This window comes from Loa loa (assembly GCF_000183805.2).
Source record: "Loa loa unplaced genomic scaffold supercont3.58, whole genome shotgun sequence".
In the NCBI taxonomy this organism is placed as follows: Eukaryota; Metazoa; Nematoda; class Chromadorea; order Rhabditida; family Onchocercidae; genus Loa; species Loa loa.
In genome coordinates, this window is record NW_018108238.1 from 2,785 (window position 1) to 28,190 (window position 25,406).

At 33.9% G+C, this 25,406-nt stretch overlaps 4 protein-coding genes across 4 annotated transcripts; 3 read left to right on the top strand and 1 right to left on the bottom strand.

Annotated features, from left to right (window-relative positions):
- The first annotated feature begins 2,169 nt into the window (after positions 1-2,169).
- Positions 2,170-12,582, top strand: LOAG_03520 (hypothetical protein). Its single transcript, XM_020446343.1, has 17 exons — positions 2,170-2,216; positions 3,378-3,500; positions 5,194-5,339; positions 5,861-6,012; positions 6,367-6,430; positions 6,518-6,688; positions 6,962-7,047; positions 7,370-7,485; positions 8,007-8,090; positions 8,914-9,060; positions 9,273-9,533; positions 9,954-10,076; positions 10,481-10,580; positions 11,000-11,112; positions 11,373-11,518; positions 11,631-11,827; positions 12,306-12,582. The coding sequence occupies exons 2-16, from the start codon at positions 3,489-3,491 to the stop codon at positions 11,815-11,817; spliced, it is 1,908 nt and encodes a 635-aa protein (XP_020303296.1). The 5' UTR covers positions 2,170-2,216; positions 3,378-3,488; the 3' UTR covers positions 11,818-11,827; positions 12,306-12,582.
- Positions 12,583-14,189: 1,607 nt separating this feature from the next.
- Positions 14,190-15,947, bottom strand: LOAG_03521 (hypothetical protein; the record flags this gene model as incomplete). Its single annotated transcript, XM_003139058.2, has 4 exons — positions 14,190-14,681; positions 14,790-14,912; positions 15,517-15,622; positions 15,835-15,947. The coding sequence occupies 4 exons, from the start codon at positions 15,945-15,947 to the stop codon at positions 14,613-14,615; spliced, it is 411 nt and encodes a 136-aa protein (XP_003139106.1). The 3' UTR covers positions 14,190-14,612.
- Positions 15,948-16,136: 189 nt separating this feature from the next.
- On the top strand, positions 16,137-18,711 carry LOAG_03522 (heterochromatin protein 1). The gene is made up of 5 exons (XM_020446344.1): positions 16,137-16,302; positions 16,802-16,842; positions 17,488-17,994; positions 18,228-18,329; positions 18,602-18,711. Exons 1-3 carry the CDS (start codon positions 16,153-16,155, stop codon positions 17,912-17,914), a joined length of 618 nt encoding a protein of 205 aa, XP_020303297.1. The 5' UTR covers positions 16,137-16,152; the 3' UTR covers positions 17,915-17,994; positions 18,228-18,329; positions 18,602-18,711.
- An 888-nt stretch (positions 18,712-19,599) lies between these two features.
- LOAG_03523 (hypothetical protein) lies at positions 19,600-23,307 on the top strand. The gene is made up of 9 exons (XM_020446345.1): positions 19,600-19,732; positions 19,961-20,088; positions 20,173-20,269; positions 20,488-20,631; positions 20,891-21,030; positions 21,140-21,230; positions 21,326-21,478; positions 21,681-21,810; positions 22,803-23,307. The coding sequence occupies exons 2-9, from the start codon at positions 20,057-20,059 to the stop codon at positions 22,823-22,825; spliced, it is 810 nt and encodes a 269-aa protein (XP_020303298.1). The 5' UTR covers positions 19,600-19,732; positions 19,961-20,056; the 3' UTR covers positions 22,826-23,307.
- The last annotated feature ends 2,099 nt before the right edge of the window (positions 23,308-25,406 follow it).

The following is a 25,406-nucleotide window of genomic DNA, read 5'->3' on the forward strand; positions in this document are numbered from 1 at the left end:
AGAATGCTGTGGAACACTTTGTACCCAAAGGAATGCATTGCTGAAGGATATTTTAAACTTATTTCCAAAAGTTAGACATAGTGAGAGTTGCAGGATGGCTGTTGGAATGATAAATTTGTGTGCTTCGTTATAGTCTTCCGGATGATGGCTAAAATTCTCATCAACGAAAAATAAGTAGGAAGTTGCTTTTCTATTGCCAATCGCCAGACAAGGAATTTGCACTCTAAATCATGCGTTTTTTTGAGGAGTGTTTTCCATTTGATAGTGGTTGTGTGGGTAAGCAGGCATTCGAAATTGCACTTTCAAATTGTTTTAAAATTTAAGTGAACTGAGATGAAAAGGTCACAAGAGAATAAAAAGATATAGCTTTCCATCAAACGAAATTGAAGAAGCAGTCCATGAACTTAACAGTTATTGCAAGTGCTTTTTTCTCAAGTGTCACGATTCAGACATGTTGATAAATAATATTAATATAATATTCTTAGAAATTATGTTAAGTGATCCTTCAAGGAAAAGTTTGCGTTAAATAATAAGTGATAAAAGGAGATTGAAAGGCAATCATACCTTTTTCTGCAATCAACATGAATTTTGAACATCAAATAAAATGGAATTAAATTAGGTAGATTTAAACTAAAGACATTTTTCAGTTTTCATAACTTGGTAACCTTCCTTTAGTTTACGAATTATAATAGCTTAATGTTGTATTCGAGTCAGACAGAGTCAATAAAGAGTGACGATCCATGTATTCGCATTTTAACGACGATACAATGTACACTGCACACATATATCAAAAAAGCTATGTATGAATTAATGAATGTCCGTCTTTGATCTCAGCAAAAGAAATTCCTGTTGATGTGGTTTTTACTATTTGTGCTAACAAATGTTTAAAAAACTCCATTTCGTCGATGAACTATAGAAATAATCAGAATCTCCCTCGAGAGCATTATTGAATCATATCTCATTTTGTTGAAGAAATTTCGAGAAAATTTTTCGGGATAGGTACTACTGGTTCTGTTTTGGCATTTTATTTTGAGCTAGATAATGTTTTGGCAAAGTCACGGAAATCACTGATTCCATAAAAAAATCAAAAAAAAATTTGCAGATTGCAGCCCACACAGGTGCACGAACAGCAGCGTTCCTGCTCGTTTCAAAGGAATGTAATTCCTGCTTTTGTCAGGTAAATCTTTGTCTTTCTTTTCAAAATTATCGAGAAGCTTTCTGACTTCACCTGCTTACATACTTTTCAAATGGCTTACACTGTTTCCACTGTGAGTATCATCTATCACGTTTTTCATGTCTATCTACTCTGGTTCCCGTTGACTTAGAATCAACTGTTATATTTTCATGTTACTAGGAAGTATTGATTGACATCAATTTATATACTGTAATAAGGAGGCTCCGTTATCTTGTGTACAATCATCTTCCTAGAGTAGTATCTGTAGGTTTGTTTTTAACTCATTGCTTCTAGTTGGAAGATATCTCCATGGTATTTTTTCACTGGGATCAAATGCACTTTCTCAGAACAATTTTTGCAAGACCTACTTTGTTGTGCTCAGATGACATTCTGAGATAGATTAAAAAAAGTCTTTGCAACACTGATGAATACGGCACGTAACAGAGTATTTACATTGTGAAATCCGGCATATATCATGCACAGTAATGCTTTAAATACACTCATCTCATATGGAGATATACTTCAAATGAAAAGAGGTGTCAAAAATATTGATAGACTGCGTGTTGTTCTCTGTATCCATTAGACATGAGAAAACTGTGTATGATAATATGTATCAGCAGAAATGTATTACATCCAGTCACATGACAACTAAACAAAATTAAATCGAGCAGAAGGGCAGGTCCTTTAATAACGATATGGTGCTTCTTGGGATTTAAAAATAATTGAGAAGCATGTGATTTACTAATCTTTGAAGTTGTCTTCTCAAATCATGTCGAGTTAATTTAATTTTCATAAGCACTGCTTGCACTCGTGTGTAGGAAGAGATGTGAATGTATCTGTATCTGCAGTTCCTCGTTTGGACGTTTGATAAGGAGGATATCATATTCCTGTAATTTTCTTTCAAGAATTTCCACACTTTTCCATGAACAATGAAGCGAATTCTTTATTAGAAGAATCCAATATAATTTCTATTTATATAAAATTGAATTTTAGTATATTTCAGGTTTGTGGTAGTCAATTGTTGAAAGAACCAGTCTACTGCGTAAGTTTTGAATGATATTTACTGAAAATGTTTAGTTTCTAAGCTTTCTTATGCGGGTAATAGATTTCTAGAAGATCCGACAATCATCACCTTGCTGCAGTTCGTACTCTTCGTACGACTTGTGCTCTTCCTACGACTTTACTCTTCATAACTTTTATTTTTCATAGGTCATATAGAAATTACTTGAAATACCTTATGGCAGTTCTAGATGTTGAGGTTGCAATGCTTAGTTGAGAAGATTAACGGAATTGAGATTGCTGTGTGTGATAGCTTCAAAAGCCAGAGTTCATTTTCTTCCTTAAGATTGATGCGATTTGAGCAGAGTAAGTTGGCTGAAATTCTACAGAAGGAATGTTTTTTCATGATGAAATTGGCTGAGTGAAACTTCCTGAGAGGACCCTAATTCTGAGACATATTAGTTATTTCAAATCCGGCAACTGAAGAACTGTTCTTTTCAACTTTAGTAATGGTTGACTCCTTCGTTTTTGCAGTAAGAAGAATAGTTGAACAGCGAGCATAACTGGCTGACATATGTCCTAACTTACTTTGCAAAACAGCATATTTAGAGTATAAATTTCACAAGAAATTAAGCGATAAGAATGATTAGGACAGAGTGAGCGGAGGAGAGAGATTGAAAATGACGGGAAGAAAATGGTCCGTTTCTGCTGAACGGCAAACTGATTTCTGAAGGTTATGGAACTTATCTATTCAAATGAAAGTGTATTCGGATTTTGTCTGATTATGCTTTCACCTTCTTCATTCATTCTCCAAAATGAAATTTCACAAAGCTTTATTAACTTTTACAGTGATTATTTTTTTTTTTAAATGGAAGATCATATGTTGGTTTGGAATGTCCTAGTGATTGGAACTATTTTTGCTTTCGACCTTGCGTCATTAGGCAATTTGCCTAAAACGATAGAATTTGGCAGCAGCGATCAGCTGGGGATGATATAACATGAGCATCAGTAGAAAAATGCATTACCAAGGAATAGTTTCTTGTCAGTGCTGTTCGGAAATAACGATATATGTAGATGCTTTGAGTCATATTTATTTGAACTCATAATGATTAGCAGCAGTAGTTAGCTATAACTTATCATTTATAATTCGATGTTAGTTATCAAGTAATTTTGCAAACCCACTTTATCAAATTTGCGTTTAAAGGGTGGTGCTGATGTGTTGTGGTCACTATTTAATCGCACTGCGTTGAATAGTAAGGACTTGTCACCTCCACCATATGCTTCTCATACACCCAACATTTATATCGATATCGACATGTTGAGTAAGGCAAGTTCTTTTTCTGCTTTGATTGCTTTATTAATAGATTTTTGTCAGAATGTTTTGAAAGTGCAACCGAAAAAGAGATCGATTAGTCCAACGAAATGTTCAGTAATGAATAAATTAGTATACCTTCAAAGCTGAAATATACTCAAACTCATAAATGTGGAAGTGTTAAGAAATACTACTGGGTGGTTTTCTCGACTGCTCACATCTTACATTTGCCCTGGAACAAACAACATTTTATATGAGAGTATCGGATATTGCGGAGAAAAACGATGGGTTGGTTGTACTATTCCATATCTTAACATTTCCAGTGTTCATCCATTCTATATATGCATTATCTCTTTACTAAAATCTTGAATTTTTTTTCTCATTCCACCTGCTTAATCACAGTTCTCGTTGGGTAGTTATATGGCGAGTTCCTTCATGTTCACATATGGTCTTAACTGGTATTTCTACATATTTTTGCTATCTGATGGCAGTTCATCATACTCGAAAATGTTATTTATTGCGTATCCATTAAATTTAATAACCATTAAAATTAAAAATATGGCCATTTTTACCGCTTTAGGATTTTTCTTTTTTCTTTTGTGGGGGATTAGAAGAGGTGCCATTCCCCATAGTATTTTGCAGGTGTCAAGATGTAGTCATACATAATTAACGTGTAGCTGCGCCACTCCATTTCATGTGGTTTCTCTTTGCATGGGACAAGACAAGAAAAAAAATTTTTTTTCTCGAGATTTGGCAATGGGAAATGGGTGAAGGAAGGAAGGTTATCGAGTAATGCGCCCCCCAAAGAATTGAAGTTTATCCAAATTTTCAAAGTCGATAATAATAGGTGGTCATTCACTTTATGGTGCTAATGAACTGCCGAAATCCATTCTGTAGTTTTTAGACAACAAAGTTGGAGAGTTGTAATATGTAACTGTACTTATATAGAATTTAAGCTGGCTCAGTCCTAAGTCGATGTCTGCTCTTTGACACGTTTTACACATAAGGTCACCTTATATATTTCCTTGTTATCCCTATATTACATCTCGTTAACTTCCCTTTGAATTCCGTTCTCGTTCGTCGGACTCGATCTAGCATCGTTAAAGGTCAAAATATATTCTCTAAAAAAATATCTGAAAACTGTCCTGTCCGTTAAAAATATTGTCGGAAATGAAATTTCCCTTAAAGAATAATTTTGCATTGTTTCATAATATACAAGCACTTTATATTTTTCAGCAGTACGGAACTGCAAGAGAAGATGAAGCATACGAAGTTCTGAAATATTTAGATCTTATTTAATAGAATTAACTGAAAAATTTTTTTCCATGTTACGCCTGTCCCATATTTTTCAATTCACATCCTATGTTTGACGCACTTTTAAGAATGTCGTAGTTGACGTTAGTTGACGTTAGCTTTCTTATTTATTTCTTCAGCTCAATATTTTGTTCGATGTTTTTTTATTCCAAAGTTTCTTCCCTCCACCAAACCTTTTCGTTTGTCGAAGAAATCTTCATCTTAGTCATGGACTTTTGGCAATAACAGATGATAGTTTACATTGCTTCATACGACGATAATTTGCCGAAGCAGTTGCTTCACTTCGGATGTAAACTGTTTTTCAACAAGTATTGGTTTTTGTTGGTATTATAATGAGCGCCCTAACCAACATCACCTCGCTGGAACTCTTTATTAACTATTTTCCAAGTTGCAGGAATTTCAAGAAAGAATATATGCTATACTACAAAAGAGTAGTATCGGAGAAAATCTGTCGAGGAATTCCTTCAATGGTACTGTCTTTTTGTTACAGGCACGGAGTAATTTTGTTGCTGGTTTACTGTTAATACATCAAAATGAGTGGTATGTTTTCACTTTTTTCATATTTTCGAAAATCATTTGAATGGCCATTTTTCGTCCCTTTATTCATCATACAAATGTCATTTTATGTGGACAGTCTCCGCTATTTTTATAGTATGGTTACAGTAACATTTTTAATCGTTTATCGATTCTAATTTTTGTTTTAAAAATGTCGAGTTTGAAATATATCCATTTCACTCCTAAATCAGCTCGATTGGATTTCACTAAATAATTTTGTGTTAGCTCAATAAATAATTTGGTTGTGTCGTGATCACGAGCTTATTGAAACAGTTTTTCTAGTGTGCATTAATAATTTCGTACAGTGAAAGAATATGGCCCCCTCATATATGTCTGGATAGTTTGCATCTCGTTGTATGTGTTGGAGATATCTTTTTTTATTGAGAAGAATTCCAGGTTAAAGAAAAGAGGAAGAGAAAGTAGTAGTGGGGAAGAATTTTGCGTGGTTGAGGAGGAAATATTTGTAGTTTTTATTGTAGTTACCACTTCCGAAAGAGAAATTTTAGTACAGTGGAATCAGAACGCAGTTTCGTTATGCCTCATTTACATCTAATTGCGGCACTACTCTCAATTGTTGCCAATATTGAAGAGCAGAAACGTTTAGCTCAACAGTCCCAAATATTTCTTACCATGACGCAAAATGTATTCTCGAGTTTACGTAAGTCTCATTTTTCATCTTTTAAACGAGATATTTATCATATTCAGGTTCAGTTTTTGAGCAGTCATAATACCGTAGGACTTCACGAGCATACAAGAGCATTGCGGGGATGGAAAACAATTTGGCTCGATTACTGGAAGAGAACTGATATCTTTTTTCTTTTAGTGAAAATGAGTCACATTCAATTGTTTTCCAACTGAAAAAATATATTTAGGAATTTTTTCTTATACTGCTTCCGAATTAGCTGTCATGAAAGTTGTGCTTGGTTTAGTTGTCGCCAGTATTTGGTAATTTATCTGTTCACGGCCTAGCTGTTTGTTCTTTGTATTCCATAAACTTTTTTCTTTTATTCAGAAGATATGAACTTGTTGGTGAGAAACATAACGAAAGAAGCCAAAACCCTTGTTTATGCCGAAATGTAGGTTCAAAGTTTTGTTTTTTGCTTGAAGATTATTCATCTATTATTATTCCTCACATTTTCCTATGGTCACTTTCTATTTTTCAGATGTTCTTTGTTTCTCCTTGATCGTGAAAACTCTGAATTGGTTGCTGAAGTATTCGAAAAAAATGGCTCAAGTGATGAATATCTGACGGAAATCAGAATGCCATTGTCACTGGGCATTGTTGGACATGTTGCGAGCACTGGACAAATGATTAATGTCAAGGAAGCTTACAGGTACCAACTTCAGCAAGAGTTAGGGTTCACATTGGATTGGGCATTCAAGAGGTAGAGCCAAAAGAAGGTAAAAGCTTTATTATTCATCATTTTTAATGATTGAGATCTATTTACCAATAGATTGCACTGAAAAACATCGCTCTTCGTAGAGGGGTGGTTTTCTGATTTTAGTAAGTCATATGTTTCACCTCTGAATAATTATGATAAATTAAGAAATGAAGCATTTACATAGAATATTTTTCAAAAGTTCTTATGATGCGATTTTGATTTCAGTCATCCAGCTTTCTATCCGAAAGTGGATGAACGAACCGGTTTCGTTACACGGAATATATTATGTTTCCCGATTAAGGATAGTTCTGGTAGGAGTATATGTAGATTTTTATGAATTTATTCCTTCAAAATAATAAACATTTGTTCAAACCTGTTTAAATTTTAATGCATGGAATTTTTTGAGGAACCCGGAAATTATTTCTCCAAGTATTTTACTACTTATACTAGTAAAAACAGTACAACCATTTTATTTTTGATTTTCGGTTGAAAGATTTGATATTCTCGATAGGTTTTTGTTAGCGTTCTAAATGAATTTTAAATTTATCTTGTCTATTCTTGCAAATTCGATAATTTAAACTGTATAGTTTTAACAAAATCCCTAATTTGTTGCTATCATCCGCAGAATCACAGGAAACCTTGTTGGTGTGGCGGAGTTATGTAATAAGATTGGAAAGCCTGCTTTTACGAAGCACGATGAACAAATTGCGATGACATTTGCAGTATACTGTGCTATCAGTATATCACATGTAAGATTTCATTTTCAATCAATTTTTGAAATGAATGAAATACTATTTCGAGAAGCACATCCATCGTTTGTTGCTTTGATGATTGGACGCGAAGAATCGGAGTTATAATTTCTCAATTCGAACTTCCTTTCTAATTTCTACTTCCATTTGTAGGAATTCCTAAAAGTGTCAATTCATATTTGACTCAACTTCTCGTTTTTTTTCTGGTATTTTTTAAAGACATCCAGTGCATGGTTTGTTCGCCTGCATCTTCATCATTTTAATCTTACTCTTTGCCCAAAATGTTTTTGCTGAACTTGTAAGTGCAGCTTCTGTTCTTGTTCAGTTCTTGTAAATGCAGTTTCTGCTGAGTTCAAATCAAAGATGGTCAGTATATTATATCAAATAATGCGTACTGAGTGCAATATACTGTGCAGTCTTTGCCTAATAATTATTTGGTGCTTATAAAATTCATCAGTTTTACTCTTGTGCAGTTGAACACTGTGTGTATGTCACCTCATCTTTTATTTATTGTTTTGCAGTGTCTTCTTTATCGAAAACTGCAAGAGGCTCATCGACGATCACATTTGGCTGCTGAGTTACTAGTACAGGGTTCCACACTGTCGGTAAAGTTTATATTTTGTTTTAGAAAAGAGAAGGAATATTACGCCTGAAAGTAAAAATCTTATGATGATGCAAAAATAAAAAAAAAAAATGAAATATAGTCGAGCATAACTCAAATATGTCATCAGCTGATCGACGGCTTCTATGGTTTCATCTTTAGTCTACGGTTTAATTAAAATTAATGGCTGGAAATGTGGACCTCCTTCAGCAGCTGCTTTTTTCATGTGTCCAACAGTTATGTCCTTATGTTCAGTAGTAATACTTTCAATACTAATAGTTTTGGTAGTATAACGGATACAAGATGGGTTCAAAATGCTCTGTAAATAACAATGGAGATGATATGCAAAATGACTATTGATAGTCCATAGTGGCTTTGCTTACGTGATAGAAATAATAAAAAATAAACTTTCCCGACTTCTGCCGATTCGAGGTATACTTCAAGCTTTCTTGTCCTTTTACATTATTAGTTATTTCATGAGAACTATTATTTATTGCTTATTGTATACATGTAATATATACAGTTATGTAAAATATTATCTCTTTATGTAAGAATCCTTCATAACCATTCTAGGAAAACAGCAGTCAGAGAAGAGTGCGAAAAAGTGGATATGAGAGTGATCTTGGGTAGTAGCATTGCAGTTTAATGTGGTTGGGATTTGTAATACTGTATGACAATAATTACTGGACGAACAAAACAATAAAGGGAATTGATTTTCGCGATAACTGCTGTAGTTACTATTTTCCTTTTCCAAAACTATTTGCAAAGTATGATAACAAACTGCATACTTCTTGGGATCTAAGGTTACTTTACTACTTTGTTTTCAGATTGCACCAGAAGATTTGTTACGATTAACAGCAGGTGATATACCGGCAGCGACCTCCTTTGCTCCAGAATTCGATCATTTTAATTTTCCACCACGTTCCATAGGGTCAGGCGATACCTATGTTGAAGCAGCATTATCCATTTTTAAGGTTTGTCTGCGAAGATTTAAGCAGTTTTGAGATTCTTGGCGAAAATTTGTGAAAAATTGTCGTGAAAAAAAAGTTTGCTCTCATCTTAGTTCCGAACAATTCAAGTCTGATTATGTATAAACAATTATTCTTATAATTTGGATTTATAAAAACTGTACTGGTTGATTTATGTTCAGTGATGCTCCTCATCAAATGTAAAACTTTGTTTTCAGGATCTAGGTTTCGTGCAACGATTTCGCTTACAACGGCGGACATTGGCATGTTTCTTACTAATGGTCCAAAAGGGTTACCGTGATGTGCCTTATCACAATTGGTCTCACGCATTTGCGGTTGCGCATTTTACGTATCTGTTACTACGAACTGAAACGGCACACAATGCACTCAATGAGCTGGAAAGTTTTGCTCTCTTTGTAGCAAGTTTATGTCATGATATCGATCACCGGGGTACTACCAATGCATTTCAAGTGCAGTCGGTCGGTTTCTGTTTTTTAAATTTATAGATTATTATGTGAATAAAGTAGTGATCAGATAGCTAGCTTGTCATGGCTACTCGTAAACTGTTTTCCAAGGTTCATGAAATAGAAAGTAGTTTGTGGTTGCGGTAAGGGAAACTTTTCGAGTAAAAGTTATGTTCCTAATTTTACTGATGGCATGCAGCGTGATAGCCTAAGCTGCGATTGCTGGAGAGATATCCATTTTGCTCAAACAAAGGCTCAGTGGAGTCTCTGTGTCAGGGACAATAAAGAATAGAAAAAGTGTCAATTAAAATCTAGTTTTAAGGTCACATCAAGAGAGTGGAATAATTATAATTCACGATGAAAATACGCCAACTAGTTTTAATAATAAAGAAATTTTGAAAGAATTTTTTTTTTTTCATTGATAATTCATTATAGCGAACACCTCTAGCGCAGCTGTATAGCAGTGAAGGCTCGGTGCTGGAGAGACATCATTTTGCTCAAACAATATCAATATTAAATATGGAAGAGTGCAATATATTCGTTTCATTAAATCGACACGTAAGTTCCTTATTTCTGAAGTGTACATATTTTTATCGTCGGTTTAAAAAAAACAAAAACTCAGATTTGATTTCCTTTTTCATGCGCTATAGTCTAATCTCTAGATTGATGTTTTTCTCCGCACAACCACAAGTAGTATTCAGTATGGGATTACTTTTCAAAAGCTTGAAGTAAGGGTATCAATTAGAGATCTTTTGGTAAAATCAGTTCATTACATTCAGAATAAAAAATATGACTCCATTAGCTTTATTGCTCAAAACTGCTTATGGGTTTATCAACGTACATTTCTTTCTAGTTTCGGGCGTCTTTTTTCTCGTCAAATTAACATGAAGCATTAAGTCCTGATGTAGGAAGAGTTTCCTTTGTTTAAGGATCCGAATCAAAAACCGTCATTCTTTTTTAAGCAATTCCATTCGGTCTTGGATCACATAAGAGATGTCATTCTCGCAACCGACATAGCTAATCATTTACAGAAAGTGCAAGATATTAATCGCATGGTTGAGGGTGAGTAATTCGATTTGTAAGAAATCCGTGTCCGAAGAATTTGGATCTCCTCACATATAGATTATTATAATCTTTTGAACTCGAAATGCCATTTGGTTTAGTTTTGAAAGCATAATTGGTTTTACCTTCACTCAGCAAAATTATGGGCTCTGCAGGATACTGACCGAAGTTGTCCTAGAAGCTACTGGCTTACATTTTTGTACTCGTAGCAGAAATAAGTTTGCAACGCAGTGTACTGTGAGTATGTTTGCATTTTTACGGATAATCTCATAGCAAGAATAAAAGGTAGTGGCACTTCATCCGCTTTCTGCAGAGTTCGTTCGTCCAATTATAAACTGCCATATCAATCTTCTGCAAACAGCCGTTCTTTATTTAACTGTAGTATAGGATTCCCAAAAGTTTAATGACATAAGTTTCAGTTGGCTTTGACAGTTCAGTAAAGCACCATCGGTATTTATTACTATGTCTTATGATGACCTCAGCCGATCTGTCTGATCAGACAAAGGATTTCAGAAATAGCAAGGCAATAGCTGTAAGTTTGTCTCTACATTGGAGACTTTAAACATAGCTGAAGTTTACGGAATTTCTGAAAGGACTTCTTTGAAATATCTCTTCACTTTGACTTAAAGGAACTATCAGTAATTTTAATTTTAGGATATCCATAAATTCAAGCAGAATCAGGGAATAAATGAATACTTGATGTTACTGGTCATATGCTTTTAGTTGATTATGTTTTAATATTTCTACTATTGATACATTTACAGTTCTCGAGTCGTATATTATCATTTTTAGGAAAACATTTATAAGGAATTCTTCTCTCAAGGAGATCTAGAAAAGCAGATGGGAAATCGTCCACTGGAAATGATGGACCGGGATCGTGCATGCGTCCCAAAACTGCAGCTTGAATTCATGGATACAATTGCAATACCCGTTTTTGAGCAAGTTTTTGGAAATTTTCTTTTGGGACGAAACACTGCATCGGCTGGGCACTTTTCCTTATCTCTTTCATCTCATTAAGCTTATTTAATTAGCTTATGCATATTATTGCAGGTTCTTATCACAGTTATTACCCGAAAGCAAAAGTACTTATGAATCCATGTTGTTCAATCGGAAATGTTGGTTGGCGCTCGACGAGATACTGGCCGAGGAGAAATACCCAACTCTTGGTCTAGATTATCTGAAGGATACTTTTCTTGAAAAGCGAGTAATCAAGCGAGCTCGACAACAGCACGAATAATAATAAAAGGGTTTTTTATTAGTTTACAAGTTTTTTAAAAGATTATAACTAATGTCTATACCGGCACCTGGCACCAAATGAAAATATTTCTTCAAGACCGGATTACGAATGATGATAGATCGATTCCAAACAACGAAATATTTTGCGTGAATAGAGTGTGCTGGAAGCAGTAGTAACATCTCTTATAAATTATAATAAAAGACGGAAATGTTACTCATTCATGAGTATTTTTAAAGAACATCTAGAAAATTAAATTCTGTGTTAGCCAGCATTTTAAAATATACTAGCTTTAAAAACAAAGCAAGAGAAAGTCGCAAAACTATAGGAATGCAATTTTGTGCAGTGTATCTTTCAGGGTCATATTTTCATAATGGTACTGATCAATTATTTTGACCTTCTGGACAATGCGTTTTAAATATGTCAAGTCCTTCCAAAGAAAACCAAAAACTTTATGAAAAACAAGGATAATGCTTTTTGTACATTTTCAGGAACTCGATATGTTTAAATACAGTCACTCAGCAGCTAACATTTATAGCTCAGTTCTTCTCATGCATGACGAACCTGAAAATGATTTGTCATTACTTTGCGTAATACAGCATCCAAGCAGCCACCATTCTTCATAACTTCTTTGTTCATCATTTATTATATTTCAAATGGGACGGATATATCTCCTTGTTGCCTTTTTCATTCTTCATTTTCTTCAATTTGTATGAAATAATACAGCTGCCCTCTTTTTTTTTTTTCATTTTGCAATTGATAATATAGATTTCATTTTAATCGGATTTTGCCTAATTTACTTAGCAGAATAGGCTGCAAACCAGTTCCTTCTGATTTCTTGACTATTTGCATATTGGAACGAAACTTGGGGAGCTATTCGAACTGTTTGTTCTAGCAGGAGAACAGAACTGCCTGCCCAAAGGATAAAAAGAATTTCTGATTTTGAAAAACTTTCGGAAGAGAAAATCAACCTGTGTTTCGATTAATACATTTTTCAGAATTTATTTCAATTTTTCAGAAGTACCCTTGTATGTATATTTTGACTTCTATCGGGTAACTACTATTGTAGACGTGATTCTCAAACACTCTTTCCATTTCCTTCTCGTGAAATCAGTTTCACAACTGATACTTCATTTGGTTATTTTGCAGTCAATGGAAAATATTGCTGACTGCTTCTTATATGTTCGTTTGCTTTCTTCTTGCAGCACTACTGTGTTAGGTAATGTTTTTTTGGGAAAATTCTGGCTTTGATTCCTTTGATTTTTTTTTCGAAATAGAATCCAGTTCTTGGTTTTATAAAGATGGATATACTGAAAGCCTTGATTAGTTTATGATATCTGCATGATAGTGCTGCTGGGAACTTCCCGTCGGATTATCCTGCCTGGAAATATATTGAGTGTAATTGTGTCTTTCACTTATGTTTTTTTTTCTGTATTTTTCTTACTTTCGCAATCCCTGAAGTAAAGTCCTCTCATTTTCAACACGCATTGCTTAAGAACGATGCCACTCAATGTTCGAGTTTCAGTCCGGATTGCTGAATGATGTTTCGTAGATCTTTGATTTTTTTTCAGGATGTCTCATAAAGACCTGTGATGTAAAAATATGTAGTGATTGCAAACGCCGATAAAAGCTCACTTCGTCTCACCTGATTTCTGCAAAAACACCGACTTGAATGTATGGTCGCTGGTATTAAAACCATGTGTCAGTATGGGATAAACTGTATACCTAAGGCTGTCTTTGGTCATCTCAGAGTTTAATTTCCCAGTCATATCTTAATTAGCAGTAAAAGCAGATCATGCTTAAGAACCAAGAATTTTAATAAAATCATATTAGTCGAAGGTAAAGATAGAACTGAAACAAAAACAATATCCAAATGCCCGACGAACGCCAATATTCTACAGCACTTATCCGACGCTTAAACGGAAAAAGCATGACATACATCTAGAAGGGCTCTATGTCCAATAAGCTGAACCATAGACACGGGTTCGACTGTATAAGGAATATATATATATACATATATAGTTCATTCTTTCATAACTAAAATCGAGCGAACTTTTTTAAGTATAATTTTAGGATTATATGCAACAGCGCGGAAGGCTGTAAAATCCAGCTTGTTACAGCAAACTATGGTATCTAATTAACTTCCTGCCCACGTCAGATGAATTTCAGTTGAATATCAAATGGAAAAGATGATTCATAATCCTGTAGGAGTGAATCAGTCCATCAGTCTGCCTCACTGGGCTTCACAGTATGCGTCAAGAGAATAAAACTGCTATCAGTATTTTGACTTTCAAGTGAAGAGAGCACAATTTACAAAGGAAATTGAATTGCTTGCCAATATGGGGATTTCGATGTTTAAATCTTGCGAAATTAACTTTCTAAATCATCACAACTTGCAAATCAATCTGTTTGAAAAACGTATATCATCAAAACTAACACGCGTCAATACTTTTATCGTGCAGTTCTACATTTCAATTGAATTTTATTGATTCCATGCTTCTTCGCTTATTCGTTCTTAGTGCTCTTATTACCTCTGTAATACATTCGTAAAGCGTTGAACTGCAAGTATTTTCGCGAATCATGAATTGTGTTTTCGTGTTGTAGTCGAAAGACATCAATTATTCATCAAGTTGTGCATTGCTGCTAAGAAATACAAACATCAGAAACGTCCGAATATAGTGAACAAAATTTTATGTTCAGTGGAAAGTAAATTCGCAACTTGAAGGGAAACTCTGAATTTGTTCTCCTTTCTAGCACTAACCAAGCATTCATGCACTGTCCCATAAATGCACATTTTTTCATTCTGGAGAAATTTGAGTATCCGGAATGTCTAATTTTCGTCCTCGTGTCCGTAAACGATTATCGATCTACAAAGGAAAATGCAACGTTTTACCATGAAGGTTATTTTCCGTCTCTAAACTTCTCCCTGTTTTCAATTTATCCCTTAAACATATAGAAATACGAAGATAACTAACCAGAGATAATTTACATTGAGCGAATGTATCCAATAACTGAAAGCATCGTACCGGAACAGTATCGACACGTGAGCGCAAGCAATCTACTGCATGGCGATGCTCTTTTTGAACACAGTCTGATTGCTAAAGGTGTAATACTTTGATAGTTGTCTTCAAAAAAATGCGGTTAAAAGGATGGTTTATGTTATTTGACAACTTACTGCTTGCACATTTTGTTATTTTCTCAGCAAATATTAAAGTCTTTTCATAGGAGGAAATGAAAGCTTTTGAGCGCCTAAGCTAAATCCTTTTTGAGTACATTTTCAACGCATAAGCTGAATCAGCAATGTACAGTAGTACATGAGATAGCGACCTATGACGCAACAAATATCACGCAAAACAAATCGCATTTCTGTTTCATAATCTAAACAATTCATCAAGGACATTAAAAAATTTTCTTAAATTGTGGGCTATCACTCATAATACATTTCAGATTGCTCAAACTAAACTGTGAGCGGTCGAGGAAATGAAAACTACCATATTTTATCATCCCGAGATATCAAATCACAAATCCAGTTTCACTTATTTGCATTCTAATCTTATCAAATAACCCACTGTCCAAACAGCATTTCCTAACTTCAATTTTAGTTGCATAAAAAGATTGCTGTCCATGTCATTTGACATTGTGAATCATCCAACCTCTCCATCTCTCTTTTAGCCATTCTGACCTGTAAGCCTGTAGACTTACCTTAAGACATCGTTTCAATGCTTGCCGAATGTGATCACACGCTCTACCACGCTTCCTTTTCGACTCTTCTTCATTTTCCATTAATACATTTTCAGGCATCACTTCTCTGCAAGACATTTCTCGATAAGAATACGTGAAAGGAAGTCAAAGGTCGAGTTAGTTGAAAAATGCTACTTGTGAAACAATCTCAGCAAAGGAACAACTGCTCATGCATTCCCATTCAACCCCAATACAACTATTTCAAGCGCTTCCAAGCGCTAAGCTTTTTAGTGATTTGCTCTTCTGCCGAGCTACTTCGCTACAGTCTACTTAACTTACTTGCAAGCTTTCGTTAAGATCGGTCTAAGGTCTAAACTGAGGGTCCGACACATAATTTGAGACGGAGTTGATTTACACAGAAGTGGAAGCATCTTATCGCGAGCACCTGACATATGGGAGAGAAGTGAGCAAGGGAGGTCAAGTATGCCAGCAACGTTCAGGGTCATGCAGCGTCATTTATATGTCTACCTTTCTTTAGCCATAATTCTATTTATATATTCAAATACTTTAAGAAGCGGCATTAGCATTGGCTTTTAGGCAGCGTAGTTGTACCTGCAGTAATTATTACTAACTTGTCGAGTTTCCAGTGACGAAGAAATGGATGATGAGAGTGTTGGAGAGGGAGAGTATATTGTGGAGGCGATCCTTGGAGAGCGTTACAATAAGAAGAAGAAAGTAAAGGAGTATCTACTGAAATGGAAGGGATACAGTGACGCGGAGAACACGTGGGAACCTGAAACTAATCTGGTACCAGTGCTTTTCCTTTTCAGGATTACAGCAAAATTACAATTTTGCCTTAATTGTTATAAAGCGATAATGTACCTCAGATTGTGATAAATTTCTCCACAAATCCATAGTGAAAGAGAACGATATGCAATATCTAAAAGGGTATTTTCTGCTTAGCAAATAAACCGCAATATGCTTAAGCTATCTTTTTTTGACAGCTTTCCTATGTATTTTTGTGTTTTTATGACGCAGTTTATTGATCATTCTTATTTTTATTGTCCAAACGTTGATGGCTTAAACTGAAACATAACTGCAATAATTGATTTCTTTTTAGAGACATTTCACAATTCTGTTCTCAGCTCACTGAATTATTTGATTTTTTTCTTCTTTGTACGCTTCATCGACATAGGAGAGAGATTTAATGACGTCCAGCAATTACCGGATTTATGACGATATATCGTTAGCAGATTGGCATAACAAATTTTTTGACAAATATATCTGTAAAGGAAAATTATTTCAGGATTGCGACGAATTAATTGCTGAATTTTATGCTCAACAAAAGTAAGATATTTTTTGTCTCCATGCTCTTCATAGAATACTGTTTTCTTACATGAATATTAGGTGAATGCTTAAATAAGATTATGTAACTATTGTGATATAATGAAGTCAACATATCTAACATTTTGCTAAGACAAAACTGGAGATTTTGGTCCTGAATTCTGTGATGCACCGTTGAAGATAAGCTTGTGAAAATTGAGGAAATTTTTTTGTGTTTCTTAAGGCACTTGAAATTTAGTCCAGTATAGAGCGTTTATATATACCTTATTAGTACCAAGTTAATCAAATCACCGCAGCATCACTGCCTATATTCAATATAATGGTTTGAAATTACTAGCTACTTCTGCCTTGGGACACCGTTGTAACGGGTGTGCTATAGCTGATCAGATTGATTCCGGAAGTGGTGGTAGTGAAAATAAAATCTTTTATCATTTTCATGGAATGCCTCAGAATGTATGAAAAAATATAAATAGCAGGGAAAATAAACACTGTTCATGATGTGAACAACCCTTAGTAGTAAGATGGTTTTATTTTTAACTTCCCCATAAAAATATATCTTAAGCCAATGTTGGATGCTACTGTTTTAGAAAATGTTGTATTTAGAAATGTTATCCTTTGCTGTGTTATAACCTATTATATTTACTACAGAGAAACTTGGGGAAAGCAACGAAGTGAATTATGGCAAAACCTGATGGGCATTACAAATTCTAAATCAAAATCACGAAAGCCATTACCCAAAATAAACTGTCCTGGAAGTCGCAATCCCATGTTTGCAAGCTCTGACTGTTATATTGCATCCCATGTTTCTCGAACTTCTCGACCTGGCTTCGCTTGTTCAACCATTTCCTTGAAGCATGCAGCTTCTGAAGATTTGTGCGAAACAGAAGACTGCGCTTATTCAAGTGAAAGTGAAGATGATGAAGGAAATCGACAATTGCGAAGTCGTGTTATTCAAGTTCCATCCAATTTCTTCTTATTTCACTTAGCCTTTACTTTATGGAAAGCACGGTTTAGTATCTGTATCGAGGTGTTTCCGAAAATATCTCGCATCCAATTTCAAATTTTACTTACATGATACTTTCTTTAGTGCGTCCGCCTCCTGGTGAAAGTGGAATGGAAAAAGGTTGGATGCCAGAAGTGATCGTCGCAGCTTGCGTAGGTTTAATGATTACTTTCTTTGTAAAAAATAAATAAATCTATAATGAAATGGGCAAGATTTCTGATGGTATTTTTAAACAGGAAGAAGCGCTTATTCTTACTTCGTTATTATGTTTGTCGTTCTTTATCCTTTTCGCAAACTGTGTACGTAAGGTTAAAAGAGAAAGAATAAAATGGGAAAATGAATTGGTTATCAGTAATGATGAATTTAAATGATTTCTATGTTTCAGCAACCGGAAGACGATGTCCCACTTACCTATATTGTTAAATATAGGCATAAGAAAAAGTTTGAAAGGGTACCAAGTTCAATATGTATGAAGTACTGGCCACAGGTGATTTCGTACTGAAATTTTCTTCAAATTTCTCGAGATTCATTCTCTTCTAAAGAGAATTTTCCAAGTTGCAGAACAGATCCTGCCCTAACAGTTATTTTTATCAGCTAATAGAAGTGGAAAAAGACATAATGAGATTTGTTGATAATATTGAATTCATGGTAAAATAAAATGTGTAATTTAATGATTTCTGAATATCTCTTGTACTGGTATTATATGAAGTCAGTATACTTAATTTAATTAATCTGTGATAACAATAAATTATTTTTCAGTTGGTAATTAGCTTCTACGAACGTGAGATACAAGGGAAGGCAATAACAATCGATGATAATAACTACTTGCCACTATGAATTTTGATATTTTCTTGTGTTGCAAACTCAAGTCCTAAAGTTCCATTATTTGTTTTTAACTTATAAATATTTTTGTAATTTATATTTTTAGAAAGTCGTTTCAGTTGCGCCTTTAAAGTAAAAAGATATTCTGAACATATGTTATTTATTTTGCTTTCTTATCGAAATATTTAGTATTCGTATAATTCTTGTGTTTCACTTACCGAGTTTCCTGCTGGTATTTAGATTCATATTTATTTTCTAAAGATGTTTCTTTAGGTATTCTTAGTAGTGACTTATTTCATTGTGCTTTTTTGTAGCAATGTCTCACTGGCAATTAGGATAACAAACTGAAAGTTAGTTTTCTTAGTATTACATGAAATTTAGAAATGTGTATCATGTTTAGAATGCTTGAAAAAACGTTAAGAACGTTGTTTTCTCCATTTGTTCGTTAATCGGCATTATATAGTTCGGTTTCTTCTGCTATTTCGTTCTTTTTTTCTCGTCATTTCTTCTTCTCCCAGGAGTAAATCGATTTTAAAAAAAAATTTTGAAAAAGAAAACGTTTTACTTTTTTTCGCTGTTGGATTTAGAAAAACAACAGAATCTTTTTGTTTTTTAATTTTCTCGAAAATTTGATTTTTTTTGGATTTTTCTCGAAAAAAAGTACGGTGAGTACGGGAATCATTCCCTTTGAGAGAGCCAAAAGCTGAAGTATGAGATTTAAATTCGGTTTTTTTTTACAGATTTTTTTTTATACAGTGACGTAATATATTTTGGGATGGTGTGTGTGAGTTCCTGTTCTGCTATCCCTCAATCTAGTCTTTGCTTCGAAATACTGGGTTTGGTATATACTTTTGTTTAGTATTTTGGCGGGGTAGTTTATAATAGCAGTTGATGGAAATAGTACCGTGTATTATCAGTGATATGAGGTGTAAGATGTTATAGAGAGTAATCGATTTCGACATCCTCCGATTGATATGTTTACAAATGTTTGGATGATGTATCCTTCCTCAGTGTAATGGGATAAAACATTTGTGGCAAGCATTATCAAGTATTGGTCTTGGTATCCAGGTATACTTAGCTTTTATTTACTTTTGCATTCGGAAAATCCAAGCTTAGTAATGTTCTTTAAAGTAGAAATCAACAAGCTTTATACAGCCAGGAAAGAATTTAAAAGAAAAATAATACGTAGATAATACACTTTTTCTTTAATTTTTGCAGTTTTTTTCTCATGGTTGAAGTCTTTTTTTTATATCGATGTAAGTTTATCACATTTTATTATGGTTGTTCCTTTTTCAGCCTCCCAACCATCTCTGCTAAAGCAGATCTGTTTGGTTTGAAGTTAGAGCAAATGTGGGCAATACTTTATATCTTTCCAGTGTACATACAATAATCATGAATGTGGCAGAGAAACTCCAGTTATCAAAGTGTGGATTACTGCTTCTAAAATAACGGTAGAATATCACAGATAAGATTTGGGATGCTACTTATATTTCGGTACTGAATTTCAGAGCCTCATTCGAACTAAAAGGAGTGATTGTCAAGCTGGAGAATAACTGGCTTACCATTTCCATAGTTTCACCAGCGGTTGAAGTGAATTCTTTTGAGGCAAGTTTAGCTGTTACTTCCAGTGAATTTAATTTGAATGTATGGAATTGATCAATTAATGAATAATATAAATCGGAATAAATTTCATGATACTTAGTTACCCAAAAAAGACAGGTTTCCAGTCGAAACTTTTAGTGGAAATAAAACGAATGCTTGACAGTCTGCATATTTCATAATATTATTTTATTTAATTTTGCCTTGAATAAGAGCAACTTCAGATCGAATTAGAGAATGACGCTTTATCAGAGGTGCTACAGTTGGGTTCATGGGTAATTCTATATAATGCTGGACAAAACGTCTATCAGATTGCACGACAGTGCAATGAAGTTTTGCCGACATACGTTTACAAGGATCTCGTTCTTGTAAGTAAAAAAAACTTTTCAAAACTTGCCAAGTCTTCCTTTATACTTTTTTAATGTTTTTCTATAAGTATTCCATTTATTTTCCCTAAATATATCATTCATTAAAACGATAATTGCAACTTATAGTTGTGGCATAATTTCTGATGAATTAGGAGCTTTTTGCGTTGTTTTTATGTCTGTTTCTCTAAGTTTTTATCAATACACTAAGGTAATACAATTTACTAATAAACTTAGCAGTTTGCGGAATAGCTTATTTCAGCTTAAAACGAATATACGTTTTCAAGGAAAAAAACAAGAGGGATATGGTAGTTGGGTTTGGTCGCTAGAATTAGGAAGAGTTGCAGCTGTCTGCCACGAAAGATACAAACCGAAGCAAGATTACGTAGCGTTAGTAGCGAGGTTCTCAATTCATTTTTAACTTACATCAAAAAAATTATTTCGAACGATTTATCAACAATCGAAAGTTAAAGTATCTAGCTTCTCAACAATTCTTTTTCTTTGGTTTCAGAAAACCAACAAAATATCGGCTTACTGTCGAGTACAACTGGATGCTTACAAAATATATTGAAGAACGTAGTCTCAACGTACAGCTTGATGCCGTATGTATTTCCAGTAATAATAGCTTATTTCATAAGTTTACTAATTACAAAATTTTCACTCCTCATACAAAAGTACACCTTGATCATTTTTTCAGATCTTTCAAAAGCATAGGATTTGCAATAGTCGAGAAAATCGTTTTAACAAGGAACATGAAGTTCATCGCAGTGACAGCGGAGATTATTGTTCTGATAATACTGAGGATGACGATCATCTTTTTTACGAGAATTTGGAAGAAAACAAGCACCGAGTATTAAAGTTTTTACAGTGAGGGCAATAAAGGAAAAAGAAATCTATATAAATTTCTCAGAAGTCGAAATAGAAAATTTATATCCTTCCAGTCTCCCACAAAAAAAGAGTTACCTATATGAATTTCAGACTTCGATCTTTTCTGTTAAAAGAAACTTCCGTTTCCATTGTACTATGTAATAAGCCTATAAAACTATCTGCAGAACTCCACTAGCAACAATATTTATGCTGTTATAACGAAAGTTGTGTCAAATCCAAACATCAGAGTAGCTATGCAGAGATATCGACCCAAAGAATTACTCAGTATATGTGAAGCTCTTAATCTGAAGTTCAGTAAGTTATTACTGGTCAGTTTTGTTTGATGCTTTGTTATTAACTGCGAAGCTTAATTAGGGTGGTAGTTATGTTTGTGCATGATTTAAAAGATTCTAGTAGTGCCAAACTGGTCTAGTAAAAAGTAAACCGTGTGTGGCAAGACAATAAAACCATGGTTTCCACAACTTTGAAAGCATTTTCTTTTCAAATGACTAAAGAGAATTAGAATTAGCTTTTAACTAGAAACAGCTTTCAACGATGCATTCCTGCGAAAAATGAAGTCTGCTAATTAAATCGAAAGCACATCTCACTTTAAAGAGCATTTATTCATTTGATGTTGTTATGATTGTGCCCATTTTTATTTAATACTTCCTTATTTTTAATTTTTATCTTTTTTTCATTCTTTCCTTCTTTGCTTGTCAGAAAAACATTTCCTTGCCTTTAATTTTCCTGAAAAGCACAGAGAGAAAAGTGTGAAAAGGAAAACAGGTAAAAATTGAAGATAAGGAAGTGCCAGATAAAAATGGACACACTCACGAAAACTTCAAATGAACAAATGTTGATACCTTTTCTTCCTACTTTCCATCATTGTTTTGGAATCGTGTTTGAATTATTGATTCGCAACGATATTGTTTTCACAATAGCCACTTTTCCATTTGTTTCTTTCATGACTTGATTTGACGGAACACACACCAATATAATGCGAAAACAAAACTGAAACACTGACCTGTTGCATTATATAAAAAGTTCTTTGTCTTTCTTAGTCTAAATTTGTCTTAGTGTGAGAAGCATTAGGAGGGGAAGAGATTTATATTATTATAAAAGATTAAATCGGTCTTACTAAGTCGCTAGACTTCCACGTTCGGAATAGTGAATCATGTTAACTTGGTGTTTATTTAGAATCTTCAATACATGCTTGCCTTGCTAAGTACTTCCATTGTTTTTTTTAAAGCGGCTTGTCATGGATTTTCTTGGAACGGATTTATGAATAACGTTTAAATATTTTATAGGTATTAGTGATCCATCTTCATAACACTGACGGACACTTGACAGTTCAACGGAACACGAAACAACAAACAGAATATTTTGCTTCCTCTGTTCTGTAATTCTGTTTGTTTGAACAGTGCCGCAACTGTTGCGTCAGGGATAGGAATCTGAACGTTTTATGTTATTCACTTTCTTGATCATTCAAATAGACCATTTTATCACATTTAAATATTGTAGGATGTAGATTCGCGTTCATTTGCTTAAATGATAGACAGGTGTTAGTAGTAAGTATCAAGTGGTGATAGAACATTAATCACCGCTTCCAAAGATTTATTGTTAACGGAATGCTTGTGCTTTTATCTTTTATTTGTTTGTTTTTATTTCTTTTCATACGTAATTTATTAGGAATTGTGCTTTTCAGAGTTTGGCATAGAAGATTTCATTACTTTTTGTTTGATTAACTTTCATTAAATTTATTGTTTGCCTCTTCACTTTATATCCTTTGAATTAAAGCTTTCATAAAGTCCCACAACTCCTAAACAATTGAGAAGAAAAACATGGATTTGGAAGAAATTGTGCAATTCTTACGGCGTTACGATTGCATGAAACAAGTCAGCTTCTCCTCATTTCTACACTATAAGTCGTTCAAAGGAAAAATCCAATCCCTGTTGGGAAAATCCAAAGTATTTTTATCAAAACGAAACGTTTTGTAGTGCAAATATTTCGATGTAGATATATTAACAATATGAATATAGTCTATAAAAGTTGTTTAGTTTGAATATTTCTTAGATAAATGATTCATTATATCTAAAAATAACATAAAAATAATACAAATGTTCCGGTCTTAAGGTAGTGGATCACTAGCCCAACTTTCATCTCCTAAATTGGTGTCGGATTTATTCACAATGTTTAAAGTTCTATCTGCCATTGTTTTTTATTCTATTTTAACTGCAGTGTTTGGATTGTGGACACAAAGGTCTGTGCAGTGCTGACAGCGTTCTTTTTTGAACATATTCCAATGTATCAGTCATACTCATATTCTCATACCGAATTACTGCAGCCAGCAAAGCTCCTCTATTGTAACCTTCTTCCGGTCTATTAAAGGGTACGATGTGCTTTATGGTAGTATTGTAAACCACTCCTACTATATAAATAAGAGAGTCAGTCACTTCAGTTCCGTCATCACCGTTTCTCGATTAACAGTACGCTACCCTACAAATATTTCTATAAGGACTACCAAACTTTGGTTCAAAATCCAAGTATTTATACAAGAACTTCCAAATCAGCCTAAGTAACCGACTCTAACTGTATTATTCGCTAATACATATTTATTACCTAATGAAAAAATAAATGTTCCAAACTCGGCAAGTCCTTCTGCACAATCAATCTTCATTACCAGTCAGCAAAACAACGAGGACTTCTCCAACAAAACGCAACTTTCACGATGAAAATTTGGTGCCACGAGCCGGGAAAATGGCAGCTTCATTTCTTTATTATCAAGTGAATCAAAGCCCCTCAAAAAAGAGGGAAGAAGCTATATGTGGGAATGGTCAATAATGATAAAGATGTTTTAGAATTAATTAATGACAATAAAGAAATTACTATAACTTAGATATCTATAAGGGAAGGGAGACTTTTAAAAAAGACTTCAAACTAGTACTTGATTGTCTAAATCGTGATCACAAGAATCAACAACTAACTGAATAAAAGGAGTCATTCCAAATGGTTCAGAGAGCAAATTTACCTCAACGTCACTACCAACATTTAGCGATGACCCAAAAAATTAGAAGTTTTACAATAACTTAAATGTTGCGGTACATCCATAAACGAAACCAGGTATTCGAAAATTGAATTATCTAGTCTCCTGTCTCAAAAAGAATGCATTGCAAGCAGTAAGAGGCTACAAGGTTGCTTCAGAAAATTATGATGTTCTAAGATTATTATTAGAAAATTTCGGAGAAAATCTGCTACTAAGAAATCGCTTTATAATAAGTTACATACCCTCAGAAGAAATGATAAAGAAAGAAAGCAGCCGGTTAAAGCGATTAAAATAATTCCGATAACTAAAAATTATAGGTGGAACTCTAGAGCATTCTAGTGTCGAAACTTTTATTGGAAGTAAGCCGCCATTTGCATACTAGATAAAGCATACCAACAAAAATGAACCTATTCTAAAGCGCTTAATCATATTTATATTAACTGGTAAAAATAAATAAATATAGTCCATTAATATTCGCCGTGAATAAATAAATGTACGAAGAATGAAATATTTTTGTCCGAAAACTTATGTCACTCATTCGATTTGTTAGACAACCAATAATATATTTAGATCTAAAAGAAACTTGCACTCTTCTTCTGTATAGTTATGATCTGATGTGTTTATAGGAAACAAGAAAAACAGTTTGTAATAAAACGAATGAGATTTATTTTTGGCTTTTCACTTCAATTTCAATTTAATGTGCTATCAGCAAAGAGTTTGTAATAAATTAGGAAACATATACTAACAAATGAACATCAATATTTCCACTTTTAAGAGTAAATTGACTTAAGTTTCTTCTCCACATACAAGGCACAACCCTATACAAGTAAAGATCACGATGAATTCACACATAAGACTACTCCATTTT